The 18,798-nt window shown below is 40.8% G+C and overlaps 2 protein-coding genes across 3 annotated transcripts in view; one reads left to right on the top strand and one right to left on the bottom strand.

Moving 5' to 3' along the window:
• Positions 1-15,752, top strand: part of LOC114550493 (polysialoglycoprotein) — an 18,060-nt gene extending 2,308 nt beyond the window's left edge. The window contains exons 3-10 of the mRNA XM_028571289.1: positions 7,158-7,335; positions 7,669-8,304; positions 8,648-8,818; positions 10,191-10,307; positions 10,533-10,691; positions 10,780-10,982; positions 12,629-12,724; positions 14,826-15,752. Coding sequence (XP_028427090.1) covers positions 7,158-7,335; positions 7,669-8,304; positions 8,648-8,818; positions 10,191-10,307; positions 10,533-10,691; positions 10,780-10,982; positions 12,629-12,724; positions 14,826-14,996 — 1,731 coding nt within the window. The 3' untranslated portion in view covers positions 14,997-15,752. The remainder of the gene's footprint in view (positions 1-7,157; positions 7,336-7,668; positions 8,305-8,647; positions 8,819-10,190; positions 10,308-10,532; positions 10,692-10,779; positions 10,983-12,628; positions 12,725-14,825) is intronic.
• Positions 15,498-18,182, bottom strand: si:dkeyp-38g8.5 (uncharacterized). Of its 2 annotated transcripts, none has more exons than XM_028570555.1 (4): positions 17,768-17,832; positions 17,455-17,548; positions 16,978-17,065; positions 15,498-16,894 (listed from the first exon to the last, which is right to left on the bottom strand). In XM_028570555.1, the coding sequence occupies exons 2-4, from the start codon at positions 17,466-17,468 to the stop codon at positions 16,193-16,195; spliced, it is 804 nt and encodes a 267-aa protein (XP_028426356.1). In that variant the 5' UTR covers positions 17,469-17,548; positions 17,768-17,832; the 3' UTR covers positions 15,498-16,192. The 2 variants fall into 2 exon arrangements, with proteins under 2 accessions (XP_028426356.1, XP_028426355.1); XM_028570554.1 differs by lacking the exon at positions 17,768-17,832 and adding an exon at positions 17,980-18,182 and having other exon boundaries at positions 16,037-16,894.
• Positions 18,183-18,798: the final 616 nt, after the last annotated feature.

Here is an 18,798-nt window from a genome sequence, read left to right as displayed (position 1 = left end):
AAATAGCATATTGCAAGGATCTGTCATTTGTTTTGCACAGTTAAAGGTGAAAGGGCAGCTCCTTAGATAGACTGGTTGCTTAAGAAGAGTGAGGATTAAATGGATTTTAATTACACACACACGCATCAGATGTCAGGGGAGAAATGAAGCGACGATGAGCTCCATGCCTCTGGAATGCTGACTCTTTACTTTCCACATCCAGCCCTCTGTTGGTATTTCTCTTCTTTCTTCTCAGGGCTTGTCTCTTTTTAGAGAAGTAAAGGCTCATCTACTATGTTATCCAAGCAAATCATCTTCGGTCTGCTGCATTCAAAAGTCTCTGCAAATGCTTTAATCACCGATTTTAGATTCATTTAGACATCTTCTGAGTTTCACCAAGACATTTAATCCTCAAGTTTAAAGAGTTTAAATCCTCAAGTATTAAACTCTAAGGTAATATTAGAAGTTGCTGTTTGTGCTGCTGCTGTATTGGGTTGTATTACTAAGTACGTTTTTTGCCAGCCACCGGTAGTTCTTAATTTGCTCCACTTGGAAAACAACTAAATAAATTCAATGTACATTTTTCCAATAATTAATATCATAATCTTAATAAATAATATTACTTGAAAATACAGGAAATTTTGTCCCTGCATTTGTCTTGCCGAGAGTTATAATGGAAGATGTATACTACTCTCATGTCATGCATTAAATATGAAGCTACAGCCTGTGAGCATAGCTTAGCATGAAGACAGGGAAACAGCTAACCTGGCTCTTTAGGTGCTCTAACAGCACCTAAATGTCACTAATTAACAGGATAACAAAAACCAAAGTGTAAAAACGACATGATGTGGTTTAACAGACTTTATGAAGTTGCTGCGGGCTGGTGTTCATATTTGCATACAGACGTGTGTTATCAATCTTCTCATCTAACTCTCGGTAAGAAAGCGAATAAGCATATTTCCCAAAATGTTGAACTTTTTCTTTAAGTTACAATGTGCTTTGGGCCGGAGAGCCTCATAAATGTGACTACAAATTTGCCACATGGATTTTCATTGAACCCAACACTTTATATGATTAACTTGATATTGTACTGTGCAGTATCTGGGCATGAAACATGAGATGGGTGGTCCTGGTGCACATTTCTTCGTTCTTCGCAATACTTCTGTCATTTTGTTTATTGTAAAGGAAGCAGCTGGTGAACCAGTGCAAGGACTTTTTGGAAAAGTCTGAAACTTCCCTTACTGTGCTGAATGCACCTACTGATTGTATTGGCTACAGCAGCAACATACCATTTGGCGTCAGCTTGATGCTCACATTCAACGTCTATCGATGTGCATTCTGTATTCCAATGCTGTTTCCAGAGGGTTTTTCTTAGTATTTTTGGTTTCCAGCTTTTTGCCTCTTCTATTCCCTCGGGTATATATGTTTGCTTTGGGTAAAGGGGGAAATGAAGGGGAGAGCTGCAGCGAGCAAACTCTGTGCAAGACTTTTCAAAGGCCTACCTTGTTGTATCCCAAACTGCCAAGCTTTAAAATGTGACTGGACATTTCTTCATTGCTGCATTTAAAGTCTCTGAATGACTTTTAATTTAGTGATAATTATTGTAACCCATAGATAGCTTAAAGGCTGTACCTTGTTTGACTTGATTTATTGTACTGATATACATTAATTTTTGAAACCTCTTGTCTTACTGACAACTGCTTACTGTGGGTCGAATTCAGCTAAAAAGACTAAAATATGGATTCTTGGAGCTACCATGTGTGTCTTGGTTCCACAAGGACCATTCCCTTTTTGGAGTGTTGAGTCAGCCTTGTTGGGCGTGAGAGGGTGTCAGGTATTACCTGTGGTGGTGTGTGGGGGTTCATTGCCCTCGTCTGGAGAATGATAGAAGTGCAGGTTTGATTAAACATCAAAGAGCAACTGCAATGAGTGTAAATACGATTATAATACCAGATGGATATACCTAAAGCTTTTAATGAAGGAACCACAGAGCCCTGTAATTCATAAAGCTTGGTTGATTTTACAGAGTTGGCTTTTAATTTATTTCCCAACATAAAACATAAATGATAGCTTATTTGATAAACAAAGAAGCTAAGCCTTTTGTTTATAAAATTTGATATGTTGAAATAGGTAGAAGGGTAGAAGAGACATGTTGTATTCTTTAGTCCTTGGATGTAACCTTTGCAGTTTGTCAAAGAACACACTAAATTGACTGCAACCAGGTTGAATTGCATTTAGAACAAATCAATATGTTGCAGTAAATATGTGGAATCTATAGGCTAATGTTTCTTTAAAAATCTTTCAATAATGACTACAAATTTGTTATGTCAGAGGCTGACATTGGATTTGTCCTCACAAACAAGTCATTTGTAAGCATCCCTCCATTACTGCTTAGTTCAGAACCAAGTATATATATATATATATATATATATATATAAAAACAAGAGCTCCTAACTAAATCCATATAAAAAAGAAAGTTATTTTCCTTTTGACATTTTAGATGGCAAGATATCTGTCAATGTTCTTTTGTAAATCTGCTGTAATGTATAACACATTACATATACATTCAGAGAGTGCAAATGGTTCATGGCAAGTGAAACTGTTCATCACTGTGAATCACTATTATCACTTCTACTACAAAAATGTCTTCTATAGCATGTCCTAGATGTTGCATCTGAGTGGTCACTGCTGCCTCTACTCCTAAGCCGTACACGTTGCTGCCATCTAGTGGTGGAGATGATATTCGTCTCATGGTTCTTAGTTTGGGTCCTTGATACAGTTTAACTGCCACCTACGATCACAGTGTCTCAGTTCTGGAGACTTCACCTGTTTACTTTTTTGCCTTTTGCCTGTTTTTAACATATCACTGGAGAGAGGGAGAAAGGAAGAACTGACTTACCTGCCTTGTATTCATCAATCCATCCTCCATTAATTGTATATTGTACTTAAGTTACATGATAACAGTGCCAAATTAGATGATGATCACAGAGGTCATAGGTTATTTTTTCACTTACTGTAGCACCTACAAGGTATTGGCCTGTATATCCCTGCTTATAATACATGTAGATAAAAGAAATGAAAGTTGTAATGGATAGAATCAAAACTGTCCTTACACTGTGTCCCAACACATTGTTATTAATTAAGTTATTGTTGGAATGATAGTTGTAACAGATGTAAAACATTACCATTAAAATACATTCCTTGTATGTGTTCACACACTTACAGTACTTGGCTTGACTAAATGCCCTAACTGTCGTAATCTTGTGAAATAAATGTCAGTTTTGTCTTAAAAATGCAGAAGTCTTGCTAAATAAACATTTTGCATGTTGCCCTCCATGCTTCAGTATATGCCAAAATATGAAGTATGTATTTCATATTCTAAAAACAGTCAATAGATGACAGACTACATACTGTGCATACTGTATAAACTTAATTGAATAAGGAAGCACCGGTGTTCTGATTATTCTCTTAAAATCAGTGGTAGACTTTTTAATGAACAGGCTGTATCATCCTTTCAGAAGTATGGTTCATTATAGGGCAGATCTGTCACCATTTGTTAGGTTGCTAAATTGTCTTCTTAAAGTTTACCAAACATTACTTTGGAATAGAGCAAAAGGTCTTGTCCTGTATTTTGCCTGTGTACATTAATATCAGGAAAAAGTTAGCTTACTTTAAAAAAATAGTATTCAACTGGGTCAACCTATTACGTTAGAGGAACTCAAATCAGCATTAAAAACAGCTAAGAAAGGGAAAACACCAGGCTTGGATAGAATTCCATCGGAACTCTTACTACAGTTCTTTGACACATTAGGACCTATCATTTTACAAACTTTAACCTTGGCCATAGAGAGGGGCACCTTTCATCAACAAACCAACACTGTGCTAATTTCGGTCATACACAAAAGGGGCAAAGATCCTGCGGAGTGCTCAAATTACAGTCCCATCAGCCTCATTGGGACTGATATTAAGCTTTATTCCGAAGTCTTGGCACTATGCCTAGAACGCTTCATCGAGAAGCTAGTCCACCCTGACCAATCAGGGTTTATACCAAAGCGTCAAGCTGCAGACAATATACGCAGATTACTCCATGTAATAGAAGAAGCCAAAAACCTCCCAACAACGGCAGCAGTTTTATCACTGGACGCGGAAAAGGCTTTTGACCGCCTAGAGTGGAACTACTTGTGGCAAGTAATAGAGAGGCTTGGTTTGGGAGTTAAATTCATTGACATGGTGCGCACTTTATATGCGAATCCCACAGCCATAGTCTCAACCAATGGCCTGCATTCACAGCCATTCTCCATCGCGCAGGGCTCGAGACAGGGATGCCCGCTATCTCCCATGCTATTTGCGATCTCTCTTGAACCGTTAGCCCAGGCCATAAGGCAAAATAAAATATGTAATGTCCAGATTAAATCCAATATCAACTCAATATTGTTATTTGCAGATGGTATTTTACTGTACATATCTGACCTTGAGGACTCTTAAGATCTTTGGATCAATCTCCGGTTATAAAACCAATTGGAATATATCTAATCTGCTCCTGTTGAACAACAGACAGGTGACATCAGCTATTAGTGATACAATACCAACCCAAAGCAAAATTACATATTTGGGCATCGCCATCCATGCATCGCTACAGCGAGTTGTCCAGGACAACTATGAAACTATACTAAGTAGTGTTCAAAGGGATCTGATTAATTGGTCTGCGCTGCCAGCAGCGTTACGGTCCAGGATTGCTGTGGTTAAAATGAACATAGTCCCTCGTGTGAACTTCTTAAGTACAATGATCCCTTTACCCCCACCAATACATTTCTGGAAGAAACTTACGTATATTTGGAACAGTAAACAACATAGGCTAAAATACTCTACCTTGCAACGTACCACGGACTGACACGGGAGGCCTGGCCCTCCCCAACCTTAAAGTGTACCATAGAGCCTTTCAGCTACGGGCCCTCAGAGTGTGGATGGACACCTCATCTACAGTTCCATGGAGAGAAATAAAGCAAAACATCACTGGAAGTCTAAGACTGCAAGACCTCGCCTTTGCAGGTGTGTGTCCAAAAAACTGTATGCTAGCCTATGGCCCTATTATCACCAACACATTGACTAACTTTAAACAGGTCGAGGAGCAACTTCACTACACCAATAAGCGGCATTTGAGCACCCCAATTTGGCACAACATGCACTTAATGTCTGGTAACAAACCTTTTGTTTGTAACCAGTGGAGTGACAGAGGTATTTATACTCTAGACCAGTTATTCAACCATGGGGAAACAGTCTCGAGACTCACCCAATCATTAAATGGCTTGTTGATTTTCCTGCGAGAGGATTAGTGTCCAGGATTTATGCTAAACAGATGCAAGTATCCGTAGGAGAACTCCCAATACTAAAGAAATGGGAGCGAGAGCTGAGCCGAGAGGGGAATGTAATTAATTGGGAGACAGTTTGGGACAACTTTTCCCACTGTTCCAAGAACCCAAATCACCAGCAGATACACTTCAACATATGTCATAGGACATATTGGACACCTCAGAAGAGATACGTCTCCAAAGGCATTCCTACTCCCTATTGCACATTCTGTCAACCTGAACAAACTGGAACTTTCCTACACATGGTCTGGGAGTGTGAACAGATGCATGAGTTCTGGAATAAAACGTCAATAATATCTGATGCGATAGGATGTCGACTTCCTACTGACCCGATTGTTTTGTTACTTAAAGTGATGGTTCGGAGTAATTTCACCCTAGGGTCCTTTGCACCATGACCTCGAGCCAAACACCCCCACAGAGTAGCGTTATCAGCTGAATAGCTTATTAGCGCAGGGGCTAATGGACCCACCTTTGTATCTCGTAAATGACCCCACTAATAATGCCCGAAATGATACCAAACTTCTACACTAGTACAAATAGGTTATGCACTCATAAAACGATGGATTGGAAAGTTTGTACGTACACCAGAAGTTTATGAACACTTGCCTGCTCTCTTCTGCTCTCTGTTGCTGCTGCTGCTGCTGCTGCTGCTGCTGCTGCTGCTACCTGCAGTTAGACGAGTGCTTAGGGCCGTCTACAAATTACTACACCGAAAAGAGATACAACAAAAATATTTATTAATTTAATGATTAAATAAGGTAATGTCTCCAAACTTACCTCAGTTATTACTTGTCTCCTGCTAGTTAAACTACAGCACTTAGTTAAAAAAAAAAAGTTAAATTAATCGGTGTTGTAATTTGTAGACGGCCCTAAGCACTTGTCTTACAGCAGCAACAACAACAGCAGAGAGCAGAAGCCAGCAGGCAAGTGTTATTTACATAAACTTCTGGTGTACTTACAAACTTTCCAATCCATTGTTTTATGAGTACATAACCTATTTGTACTACAGTAGACGTTTGGTATAATTTTGGGCATTATTAGTGGGGTCATTTACGAGATACAAACGTGGGTCCATTAGCCCCTGTGCTAAGCTATTCAGCTGATAACGCTGCTCTACGCTAACTCTCCCAATGTTTGACCCAGCTGAAAAAAGCTTCTGGGGGGGTGTTTGGCTCGAGGTCATGGTGCAAAGGACCCTAGGGTGAAATTACTCCGAACCATCACTTTAATGACGACTCTAAATTACACCTGCTTGGGAGACAGAAGAAAGTTTGGTTAGCTGGATCAACCGCGACCAAGAAAATGATAGCTCAGCGCTGGCTTCCCCCCCCACTCGCTTTGTATAAAACAGTGGTTGGTGTATTTTCTGGACATAGTTATGCTTGAGCTCTCTACAGCAAGGATTAACAAAGCCAAATCATCTACTATAGACCTATGGAAAGGTGCAGCAGCACAGGTATCAGTTCTAATGACCTCAGCATCACAAGAACTAGAGGAGGGCGACTAGGCAAGGTATGATTTCTGCTTTTGTTTACTTGTTTGTTTTGTTTTTTCTTTCTTTTCCTCGAGACCGCAGAGGGTGGGGGTAGGAGAGGGGGGTTGTTCTTGTTCAAGTGTGTTTGTATGTTTTATTTTTTTTTAAATATAATAAAAATATAATACTAAAAAAAATAGTATTCAGGATCAGCAAAGATGAAACAAAAAAACAGGCAATTGCTTACTCTGACTAGTTTTTGTTATGTAGACTACAGATTGAGAAAAACATCTCGTCTCATACATTTTTACTTACTACTGCTGTCTTTCCCTCAGATAGAGATTGGAACACTGGCCCCACCTGACTATAACTACCCTGTACCCGAGGCCTCGTTGGAAGAACAAGTAGAACAAGAGGAGGAAGAGGAGGAGGAAGAGTTGCCCCTAACACCCCAGCTCACCCCTCAGGGTTCAGGGGGCTCTGGTGTTCTCATGGGCCCAGACACACAGAAAGGTCTGAAAAAGCACACACCCATAAACATAGAGTCACTGAAGTTCACTGGGTTAAAGAGAGGGCCTTGCTGTTCCTTGGGCCTTTGGAGTTGTAAAAGCAGCGTAACCCATAATGACAAAAACATCCAAAACAAAGATGCTCTAATCTATTCTCTAAACTCATTGTCTGCATGTCTTCCATTTAACTAGCTGTTAATGGTTAAATGTGTCCTTTTCAATCATTGTGTCCATTTGTCACCAACTACTTAACCTAATCATCATTGTGAGCTTCAAACCTGATTAATGATCCATGTCATCAGTCTGTTTATTAATACCTAATCTTGTCTCTAACAAGAGGTGGAGCTGCGTCTGACGCCCATTGACATCCTTCATGTGTCCGGGGATTTTGGGGGCTCCGTAGGGTCTGGGGCCTCGGGAGCTTCTGGGGCTTCTGGGTCTGGAGACTCAGGAGACCTACTGTTCTCCGGTGGCTCTGGGGGTTCTGGTGATATTGTCCTGATATCCGGAGCCTCTGAGGAGCTTCTCAGCTCTGGGGGATCTGGGGAATTCTTGGTATCTGGGGATCTCTTGATATCTGGGGATCTCTCAGGATCCGGGGATCTCTTGATATCTGGGGATCTCCCAGGATCCGGGGATCTCTTGATATCTGGGGATCTCTCAAGATCCGGGGATACTTCTGGAGCCTCTGGGGATACTTCTGGAGCCTCTGGGGATACTTCTGGAGCCTCCGGGGATACTTCTGGAGCCTCAGGGGATACTTCTGGAGCCTCAGGGGATACTTCTGGAGCCTCAGGGGATGTTTCTGGAGCTTCTGGGGACCTTGGCTCTGGTATTTCCATTGAATTGCCCCTGGGCTCTGGAGGATCTGGGGACCAGTCTGGTTCTGGGTTCTCCGGAGGTCTTTTGATCTCAGGGGCTTCCGGAAGCTCTGGTGAGTCCGGTGACTCAGGGATAATATTGATTTCTGGAGGTTAGTATTTTTACAGCAGATGTCTGCTAGTAAGGCTTGTGGCGTCTCTATTTCTTGATGTGTGTAGAAATAACGTATTCTTATTCTATGTGATTCATAAATTCCATTTAACTGCGTCCTTTTTAAATGTAGTTAAATGTTGATTTTTGTTTTGCTTGTAATCTTACTTATTTGTTCCACTGTGTGTCACTGTATTTGTGTTACTCATAATCATTGTTCTGCTAACCTCCTGTCTCATCTAAAATGTGAGTGTGATTGATTAATGGGTTGATTGATTGTCCATCTCACCCCCTCCACCTCCCTAATCTCATGTCTCCTAACCCAAACCCTTGGCTCTAACAAGAGGAGGAGCCGTTCCTCATTCCCGAGACTACCCCTAGCGAGGCATCGGGTGCTTCAGGGGAGTTCTCAGGAGCGTCAGGAACCTCAGGGTTCTCTGGATCCTCTGGGGCTTCTGGTGTCTCTGGCTCTGGAGACGCAGAGGTCCCTGAGGTAACTCTGATCCCTGACCCAGGTCAGTATCTAATCTTGACTTGTGTGAGATATGTAAAAGGAAAGGTAAAAACTAAAGTCCATGCCTCACACTCCAAAAAGTATACCAAAAACAAGGTGCCTTGCCGATACTGAGCCAACAAATCTTTTCATGAACTGGCCCTTGTTTGAGACCAGCAGTTTTAAAGGTACCCTGTGGGGCTTTGTTTGACGAGGACACAGAAGGCAATACATATTTTTTACTGCTAAATGGTGGCAGTAACGCAAAGAAGCGCTACATTGCATCAGGAAAGACAGTGACAAAGAAGACTGCTAGCTAGTTAAACTCAGCCTTGCTGCTAAATTATCCTAGTGGCCGCTCGCAGTACTGCAACAAAAAAAACATTCTACGGCCCAAGAAGCATTACCTCCATAGACCACCATTATAAAAGACTCTTCAACTCCAACTGCAAACAAGGTCAATTATTAAATTTTTCAATCCATGAAGGTTTTATGTTGGTACAACTTTCCTGGAGCCAAACCCGGAAGCTAAAAATATGCTAGAGCAATTTAAATTCAAATGAAAGGGCACCATCTCTGAGTCCGTTATTTAGTTCCTATAATGCAACAATGATTGCATGATTTAAATTATTCAAAAACTCAGCTTTGCAAATGAGTATGGAAATGAATTCATTACATTTGTTAAACGTCAGAAATACACATGGTGAGAAACATTTAATGTAAACCAAAACATTTGTTTCTTCACAAGAAACTCTACAGGGCACCTTTAAAGTACTAGAGTGGAGCCAATTTTGCTGGTCAAGAAATGTTTTGGAAAGGAAAACGCTTAGACGGTGCAAGATTTATTGCAGGAAGCGACTCAAGCATTGGCACCTTGTCTGCGGAAAAGGGACAGTGGCAGCACAAAGATGACACCCATTTGAAGTGGCTTCCCTAAAAAATGTTTTTGGTTCTTTGCTAACAAGCATATTGTTCGTGAGCACTCAGCAGATCACATTTCATTATTTATTTTCTTTAAAGATTATTGTTTTGGGGCATTTTCAGCCTTTATTTTGATAGGACAGCAGAATACATGAAAGGGGAGAGAGAGGGGGGAATGACATGCAGCAAAGAGCTGCAGGTCTGACCCGCTGCATCGAGGAGTAAACCTCTATATAGGGGCGCCCGCTCTACCAACTGAGCCATCCGGGCACCCCACAGTTCATTATTAACCACAAAAAGGCATTTTCATTTAACTTCCGTCAATCAGTTAAATGCCATAAACACTTAGTTAACACTGCTAATACACTGTGTGTAACTTATAACTGCGGCAAACAGTGGGCTACTGATTGCCAGACATGCTGTCCATGCTGATCTAACCTGTTTCTTTAACACCTAATCTTGTCTCTAACAAGAGGAGGGGCTGCTTCCGATTACACCAGAAACCCCTCAGGAGGGTACTGGCGATGTAGAAGAGTCAGTGAGCTCTGGTGAACCTGACGAGCCCGATGAGCCTGTGATTGACAGGGAAGGTCAGTATTTAACAACACAGGCATGGAATTCAGAGAATAATAATAAAAATGTCCGTTCCCTTTAGAACTTGTCCACAAACCCTGATATCCTGATTTGATTGCCTTTGCCCTGTGGATAATTAGAGGCTGAATCCAACTGTCCTCTGAAATACATTCTACCTCTTACTTTTTCATATTGTATTCCCTCCCTCTGCTCTTCTTCTCCTTCTTGTCCCTGTGTTGCAGGTATGCCCACTTGCTTGCTGTGCACGTGCCTCGGTGGTTCGGTCTACTGTGATGACTTGAAGCTGGATAGTGTTCCACCTCTTCCCAAAGACACCACTCACTTCTACGCCCGCTACAACAGAATCACCAAGATCAACAAGTCCGACTTCGCCTTTATGAGTATGTTGGAAAGAAAATGTATTAGACCAGAGATATTCAGAACCAAATATAGAGTTGATGTTTTAGAGCGTTTTTCGCCTCCTTCCAGGCAAGCTGAAAAAGATCGACTTAACCGCCAACGAGATAACGTCCATCGATGAGAAAGCATTTATAGGTCTGCCTGAGCTGGAAGAGCTGGTGATTCGAGAAAATCATATTTCACAGCTGCCTGCCCTCCCAGAGACCATGAGCCTGATCGATGCCAGCCATAACAATATTGGCACCAAGGGTATTCACAAAGAGGCATTCAAAGTACGTACAACTTCCATACTTACTACAATTGCTGTCACACCCTCAAGCCCAATCAATAAAGGCTGATATATCAGTCGATATTTTTGCTTATCTTGGTCACAATTCTCACAATTCAAAACAAATTTTCAGCCAATATTACCAGTAGGCGATTTGAAATGGGGATGAGAGGGGATGCCATCCTCCTTGTTAGCAAAATGACCAAAATGCATGCCCCTTGTTAACCTGCCTTCTCCCCTCTCGCTCCCCTAGTAACAGAGAAAGTGCTGGGGCAATGGGGTTGTTTAGTTTCCTTGTACAAGCAGCAATTATGACGCATATTTACCTTTATTGTTGGGCAGCACACAAACCACAACAGTTAAGTTTAGGTATGAGGATGGTAAATGCTAACCTGACTCCGCCAGATGGATTGCTTCGCATTTGCTCGGCATATCCATCTGGGAACTTTCCGTTGGAGAACTTTTGGGAAGGGGCGGAAAGACTGGTTAGCTGATTGGATGAACCATCTGTTTATCACCTATGTTGGTGATAGACGGGCCAAATCAACCAATCAGATCCACGAAGCGTATGAAAATACAACCACAAGCCCGCCCCTGCTGCTGCAGGCAAAGCATAGCTCGTTAGCTCAGCATGCAAGCAACATGTCGGTAAAGGAGATTTGCCGTTTGTGTAACGAGAATTTAGGAATAAAAGACACCATTTCAGGTTCCCGGACCATATAAAAGAAGGATCCAAGAGAAAAAAAGCATTAGTGAGCGGCTAACAGAATTAGGGATACCGCTGTCTGAAAATACTGGTTAGCTGATTGGATAAACCATCTGTCTATCACCACCTAACCCACCTCAAACCCAACGCTGATTTGCCCGGTCGTTTGGCTAACGGCTCCAAATTTTCTCTGCCTCAAGATGCCAGACTGATCTGCGAGTTTATCGGACTGAGGTTTGTGAAAGTTAGAATCTATATCCATGGATCTGAAATATCAGTATCAGTATCAGTAACTGTGTATTGAAAAATCGATGGCGGTATCCATGGTGCTGAAGTAGCAGATGGAATTTTAACTGTTCCTTTTCTCTGAGTCCCGCCCTTGTGTCCGTTTCGTCTTGGATGTATAATATTCTATATACTCTAAACCGGGTGACCGGGAACCGGCTCAGTCCCCCTTCTTATAAATTAACTGGATATACTATATTGGGATTTCATTAATTCTCAGATATCACATATCTAGTCTTGGTCAGGCTCCCTCACACACAATGTAGTACTGCTTTAGAGCTTTTAATACTACTTGCTTACTTCTGTTTTACCTTTATATAATTTAGAGTACTTGTGATATTGCTATTCTGTCCATGATAAATTTGTTGTGAAGAAATTATAAGATTGTGTGATGCTAAAAATGGACAAATACAGGCTTTGTTCATCAAAGTGAGAGGTTCATTTACATGAGTGGTTGGAGACATGATAGTGAGAGAATGTAGGGAATTATGTCGTATGGAGGAAGATAACAGCAAGGTTACAGCAGTAGGATAGGAGTGTACAGCAATGTAGCAAAAACTTTGAAATAACAATGTTGTATTGTAGACTACATTAAAATGTGTTGGGAATTCTTAAGGCCTGAGCCAATAACCACTTATATCTTTTCTTTTTGTATTCAGGATATGACTAGCCTGCTGTACCTGTACCTAACAGACAACCACATTGATTACATCCCTGTGCCTCTACCAGACAGCCTGCGATCTCTACACCTACAGGTATATCTGCTTTGGCCTCATGTCTTACCACTCCACACCACTGCTCAACATTAACCCTTGTGTTGTCCTTCGGGTCACCAGAACCTCACAAGAGTTAAAAGTCTCTTTGTAGTTGTGATTTGATATGAAAGTAAGTCAAGTCATCTGTATTTATATAGCACATTTAAAAACAACAGAAGTTAATGATCCAAAGTGCTTTCCAGTTGAGGCAGATGGGTTAAGATCTGCCTCAATACAGGAAAACCACATTAAATAAAAAAGAATGTGCATAAAAAGCAATAATAGAAAATGTAATACAAAACAACTAACATGATAAAACCAAAGTCAAGTTAAGTAAGGTTACTGAGAAGGCAATCTGGAATAACAAATCACAGGTGCTGTTGACCCACACAGGTGTGTGTTCACACTCTGTTCATGTTGAAGTGGGTAGAGCTATGCTCAAATGACATCATGATGTCACGAAACTTCACGAAGGAATTAGAATGCGAAAAGGTGTAACTCCCACCCAAACAGGTGCAACACATGGCGCGTTCATGCCACCTCGGAATAACAGGGACCGCCCCCGTGGTTACGTTGTTTTTCCGACTGGCAGCATTCACATGGTCAGGATGCGTGTTCTTCTTCTTCTGTTATATTGGTGTTTGGCATGACAACTTTTTGCATGACTGCCACCAACGGTTGGGCGTTGCCTAGAGCATCAGGCGTGTGAAAATATGGAGGCCACAATAACAAAAGAACATGTTATGTCTGTTTATGTTTCTTGGCATCCATCAAACGTCAGTTGTCAACAACGCGTCACAGTTTCCCACCTCTGATTCCCAGAGGAAGTTACGTGAATGGGGACGTTTTCACTCAAAAAAAAAAAATTCCGGATGTCCATGAACGCACGGACAGTCAATAATAGGGTCAGAGAGATGTAAAGCAGACACAGGCCTAGTCCACACGGACACGGGTATTTTTATAACCGTGACTTTTTTTACACGGTTCGGCCTTCCGTCCACACGAAAACGCAGTTTCAGGGCACTGTAACCGAACATTTTTGAAAACTCCAGCCAGGGTGAGCATTTTCAGGAACGCCGGTTACAGTGTTGACGTGTGGACAGTATAACCGGGTTTTTTGCCTTGCGACGTCAGAGTGTGCGCCATTATCCGCTGTGTTTGACGTCATATTGTGCGCCGCTAACTGCTTTGTTGATGATTCTTTGCAATGGCTTGACAGCGTGTTTTTGCGTTTTCATGTGGACGGAGATTTATTTTAAACCGAGCATGTGTAGACGGGTTTTTTTTTTTAAACGGAGGAGAAAAAACTCTGGTTATAAAAATACCCGTGTCCGTGTGGACTAGGCCACAGACACACACACACACACACACAATTAGGCAAAGGTAATTGAAAACACCTGTGTGGGAGGATAATGGGCGTATGCATGGCCTTTAAGTAGCTAACTCAAATGAGAAACTCCTTTCAGGTAATCGCTCTGCACTGAAGCTGCAAGCTCTTGTCACTGAACAGCTCATGAAACAAGATGTATTTATGCCCCCAAGAAATAAAACCCTGAAACTTAGAGTAGCCTGTGGAATAGGACACTGGTAGTATCCAACCCGATTGAATTTGAATGATTTCATAGTATCTTATTGGATCTATTTAGGTTTTGCTTTCAACAAATCAAAAAAAACTGACCCTTATGAAGACCACGAGCTGAAACGTGTTGGTCTAACAATAAGGTTGTATAAGTGTGGAGTTTTTTTTTCCCTTCTCAATGCACCTTAGTGAAGTAGGTGAAGTAGTGCCGGAACTCCCTACTCAGCTTCAGCAAATCAAAACAAACAATTTAACATTTCCGAATTAAGATTTGAAGATTGACATTCAAAGAACTAAACGTGAAGTTTTACCAAATACATGGAAGTATATGATATCTGATGTTACTGTGTAACCTAGCAGTTCTATAAATCCTTTACAATTCATGCCACGATTTGTCCAATACTCTGTGAAAGCCCTATTGTAATCTTTGATGATCATATTTCTCCATTATAATTGGATTCATTAAAGCAAGTCTAACATGCATGGAGATGATATCTCATTATCCTCCTCTATCTATTGCAGCGTAACAATATTCAAATGATGCACGAGGACACATTCTGCAACCTGAAAGATTTCAACTACATCAGGAATGCACTGGAGGACATCCGTCTGGACGGCAACCCCATCAACCTTAGCAGGACCCCACAGGCTTACGTCTGCCTGCCCCGTATACCCATCGGGGATCTCATTTAACCACACAGGCACATACCTTACACTCTTGCACACTGACTCCCGAGAATACAAACACATGCACACATATTTGTACATATTGACACATACAGCCACACACGCAGACATGCATATAATTTATCACTCCTCAAACAAACAATCAACTAATTACAATTACAAACTGCCATACATGCTGCTTACATATACTATAGATCAGTAAAACTCTGTGTGGAAATATATGTTCCGTAAACATCTACAAACGCATAGATTCTGAGTCAGATTCTGGTGATCAAGCACGGAAAACACTGCTCTACTTCTTCCTGTTGTTCAGATTTTTATGCCAGGCATAACACAACACACATACACACTGAAATCGTCAATCTCACAATCCCGCACCTATCAAAATGCCTTTATACACATACACACGCATACAAATACACACACATACACACAAGAACTTTCTCAAAAGCCAAACTGTTCCTGTTCCGCAACTTGATGAAGAGTAAAAGAGATTAGCAATAGGTGGTATTTGGAGAAATCAGTTTATTAAAAACCCTCAAATGGCATGTATGTGTCTGTTTAATTGTCTTTTCATGACTGGCAAAGAAATACAACCAGTAATATTGTTTAAATATGTTTGTTTTGTAAAAAATAAAAAAATAATATTAATATTAATGACAAATCTAACACTTTTGGAAATGTATACTAGCATAAACTTATTGAAGCTGGAGCTTAATGAAAGGTAAATTGACTATCTAATGCAATAAAAGACGCATTTAAACACAATCATTTGTTGTAAAGTCTGTATTGTAATATAAAAATATATTATTCTGAAAAAATATTTTTTACATGAACTGCAATATTTAGTAAATTACATTTCAAAAAGTGATGTTTTAACCGTGCACAATAGCAAAGACTCTAATGTCTAGAGTCGATCAAATAAAGACTATTGTTTGATTTGGGAGGGGGGGGGGGGGTGTTTATTTTGATTGTGAATGGGGTTAAGAATAATGCTAATAGCTTGCTATTGTGTGCTCTGTATGGAATAACCACAAGTGAATAAAGTTGTTTTGAAGACCTCTCCGAACCAGGAGTGGCTCAACGTTTTCATTGACAACTTAGGTGAAGTATAATGTGCATTTTGAATTATATGCAGATGCAACCAAGGTGGAAACTGTTCAGAAAGTTTCTTCTGGGAAGGTTTTGTGCAGAAAAATCTATCAAAAATTTTCAATAAGTTTTTCAAACAAGTTGAGGAATCTCTCCTTCCTGTCCAAGACATCTGCATGGTTCACCTTGCTGCTCTCTTCTGTAACCTCCTCAGTCCTTTCTTTAACTTTCTCCAGCCTGGCTTTCTCTCGCTCCAGAGCCAGCCGCTCCCTGCTCACAGCGTCTCTGTCCCTCTCCACCATCGCCCTCTCCCTCTCCATCCCTGCCTTTTCTCTCTCTATTGTCGCCCTCTCTCTCTCCAGCGAGACTCGGTCTCGGTCCAGAGCAGCGACTTCCCTGTCCAGCACAGCTCTCTCCCTCTGCAGTACCAGCCGCTCCCTCTCTATCACCCGTTTCTCCCTCTCCATCGCCTGTCTTTCGCTGTCCATTGTGTTCCTGTCGTGCTCCATTTCTTCCATGGTATGATCCATTCCCTGGCTTCCCTCGTCCTGTGCCTCCTCCTCATCCTCGTCTCCGTTCAGGGAAACCTCGATCTCTGGCCCGCCTGCTAACGAAGGCACAGGGGAGTTTATCACCATGGATGCCTTCCTTTTCTTGGGTTTGTAGATGGGTAAGAAATCGCCATTGGTGGGGAGGGCTTTGAGGATGGGGGCGCTGCCTTTCAGTCGACCCTCCATGGCGTCGTCTAACAGATTGAAATAAGGCCACGTTTCAGGGAACACTTTCACCCCATCTGGAGGGTTCTTTAGGTCCTGAGGGAAAAGAGAGAGGGCAATGAATCAAGAAGGAAATTTGTCAAAATGCTTGTTATATGAGTGTTTCATTTAAACTGTACCTTGTATCTCTTCTTCAAGTTTTCCCACTTTTTGGATGCTTGACTATGGGTCATCTTGTGTTGCAAGCCCATATGTTTCAGGATGGCCCTGAAAAATAATTGAACCGTCAACTATTTTGCTGATCTATCAATCGTTCAATGGATATGTTATATAGCGCAATGAAATGTGCTCATAAACTCTGTGTTTTACATTGAAAGATGAAATATAAAAATAAGCATAAACAAATAATACAGTATAGGCTAAGCATCAACACAACGCAATCTACAAAGTCATTGTTTTAAAGTAAAAATACCAAAAGGTCAATTGGTTTAGCTTCTAAAATGTGAATGTTAACCAGCATTTAGAATTATCTGATTTTTGTACTGGCTTAGTGTAGAACATCCTATGCATATACAAATCTGAATGCATCCAGGAATTTAGACCTCTTTCTATATTCACACAGTAATGTCTCTCAGAGCTTTAACTTGCTGGCATACCTCCATGCCCACATGGAAGTATTTCTCCTTCCAGAGAAGAGGTAATGGTTTGAAACCCTCAGCTTTACAAATTCTTCAATTTCGTTTGCACTCACTAAGAGGGAGAGACAGAGAGAGAGAGAAAATAAATTAGTTAGAAATTACAATTATTATTGTACAGTGGGAATACTTTTCCCCCAACCAGCTCAGCTGTTTAGATGAATTTATCAACAGGTGTGAGGTCACAATCTAACAGTTAGTTTGGTTTATCTCGTAGGCTATTTACTCATTTAGACAAATAGAAAAAGTACACGACAAACACGGCCTACATTACCATTAGAGGCCGGCTGAAAAGTGTGGGTTAACTAACGTTGCATTCACTTTTTTTTTTTTTTTTTTGTTGAATGGAAGCGTGCTTATTGGTTACTTTCACCGTGGAGCCCACTTGATAGGTTACTAGCTAGGTGTCCAAGCTAACTCCAATCAAACTGTGAGTACGTTAGCTAGCTTGATTAAAACATGACATTTCTTGCTGCTTATACTTACTTTTATATGTGAACTCTACGGGGTTGACTTTATCGTAAGTGGTGCTCGTGTAAGAGTGATCCTCGATTTCCATTTTTCTCTTTTTCGTTTTAATGTCTTTATCAAGTGCCCTTTGTAAGAAAACACTCGTTCCCTGCTCGTTCCTCCTTCAGAGGGACCCTATCTTCTTCTTCGCTTACTTTTTAGGAGAGCCCTTTACTGCCTGCAGACGAGGAGGCGCCAATGGCAGAATCAGCTCACTATCACCTTCCAGCGCTGTGGAGGTTTAGCACACTGCAAAAGAATATTCTATTGAGAAATTGTAATCAAATGGCAGTAGCCCATATTGTCTGTACTCCACTCAGTTTATATGAATAACGTTCTTATAATTTAATATTTAATTCTGTAATTTAGCCTATTTGTGATTTGTATGTATATAAAGTAACTTATTACAGTATCCCAGCACTTTTTTCACTCCCACTTACCCTTGCAATATTTTTAAACATATATTCAGTTTACAATAACCCTTTGACTTTTATATAGCCTAGACATTGTAAGTTGTTGTCCATTTAAATAAAATAAAAACTGTAACCTACATACCGATATATGTGTTTACTTATCTCTGTTTAGCTGTACAAGGTTAATTTATTTGTCATTTAAGAACTCAGGGTTGCACAATGAAATGTAGGATGTAGCCCCTTCACACTTGTTTTAGCTGTATGTCTAAGTTTATCATCATGTACACTGTTCTTGGCACACGTACAGACAGTACTATGTCAAGGAATCTGATTCTGATTTATTTATTCTTTTTATTTCTATTATAGGTTGGATTATTTGCTT

The sequence above is a fragment of the Perca flavescens genome, chromosome 23, assembly GCF_004354835.1.
Source record: "Perca flavescens isolate YP-PL-M2 chromosome 23, PFLA_1.0, whole genome shotgun sequence".
NCBI lineage: Eukaryota > Metazoa > Chordata > Actinopteri > Perciformes > Percidae > Perca > Perca flavescens.
The sequence above is the reverse complement of the archived record's forward strand: the minus strand, read 5'-3'. Positions and strand labels throughout refer to the sequence as shown.

What these genes read in the sequence shown, in the direction of transcription:
- si:dkeyp-38g8.5 (XM_028570554.1), bottom strand. Translation starts at nt 18,052, where the DNA reads ATGGAAATCGAGGATCACTCTTACACGAGCACCACTTACGATAAAGTC. An exon ending in ACTTCCATGTGGGCATGGAG is followed by an intron (nt 17,066 to 17,454) that starts GTATGCCAGCAA and finishes ATTATTTTTCAG; the next exon opens with GGCCATCCTGAAACATATGG. An exon ending in ACTTGAAGAAGAGATACAAG is followed by an intron (nt 16,895 to 16,977) that starts GTACAGTTTAAA and finishes CTTTTCCCTCAG; the next exon opens with GACCTAAAGAACCCTCCAGA.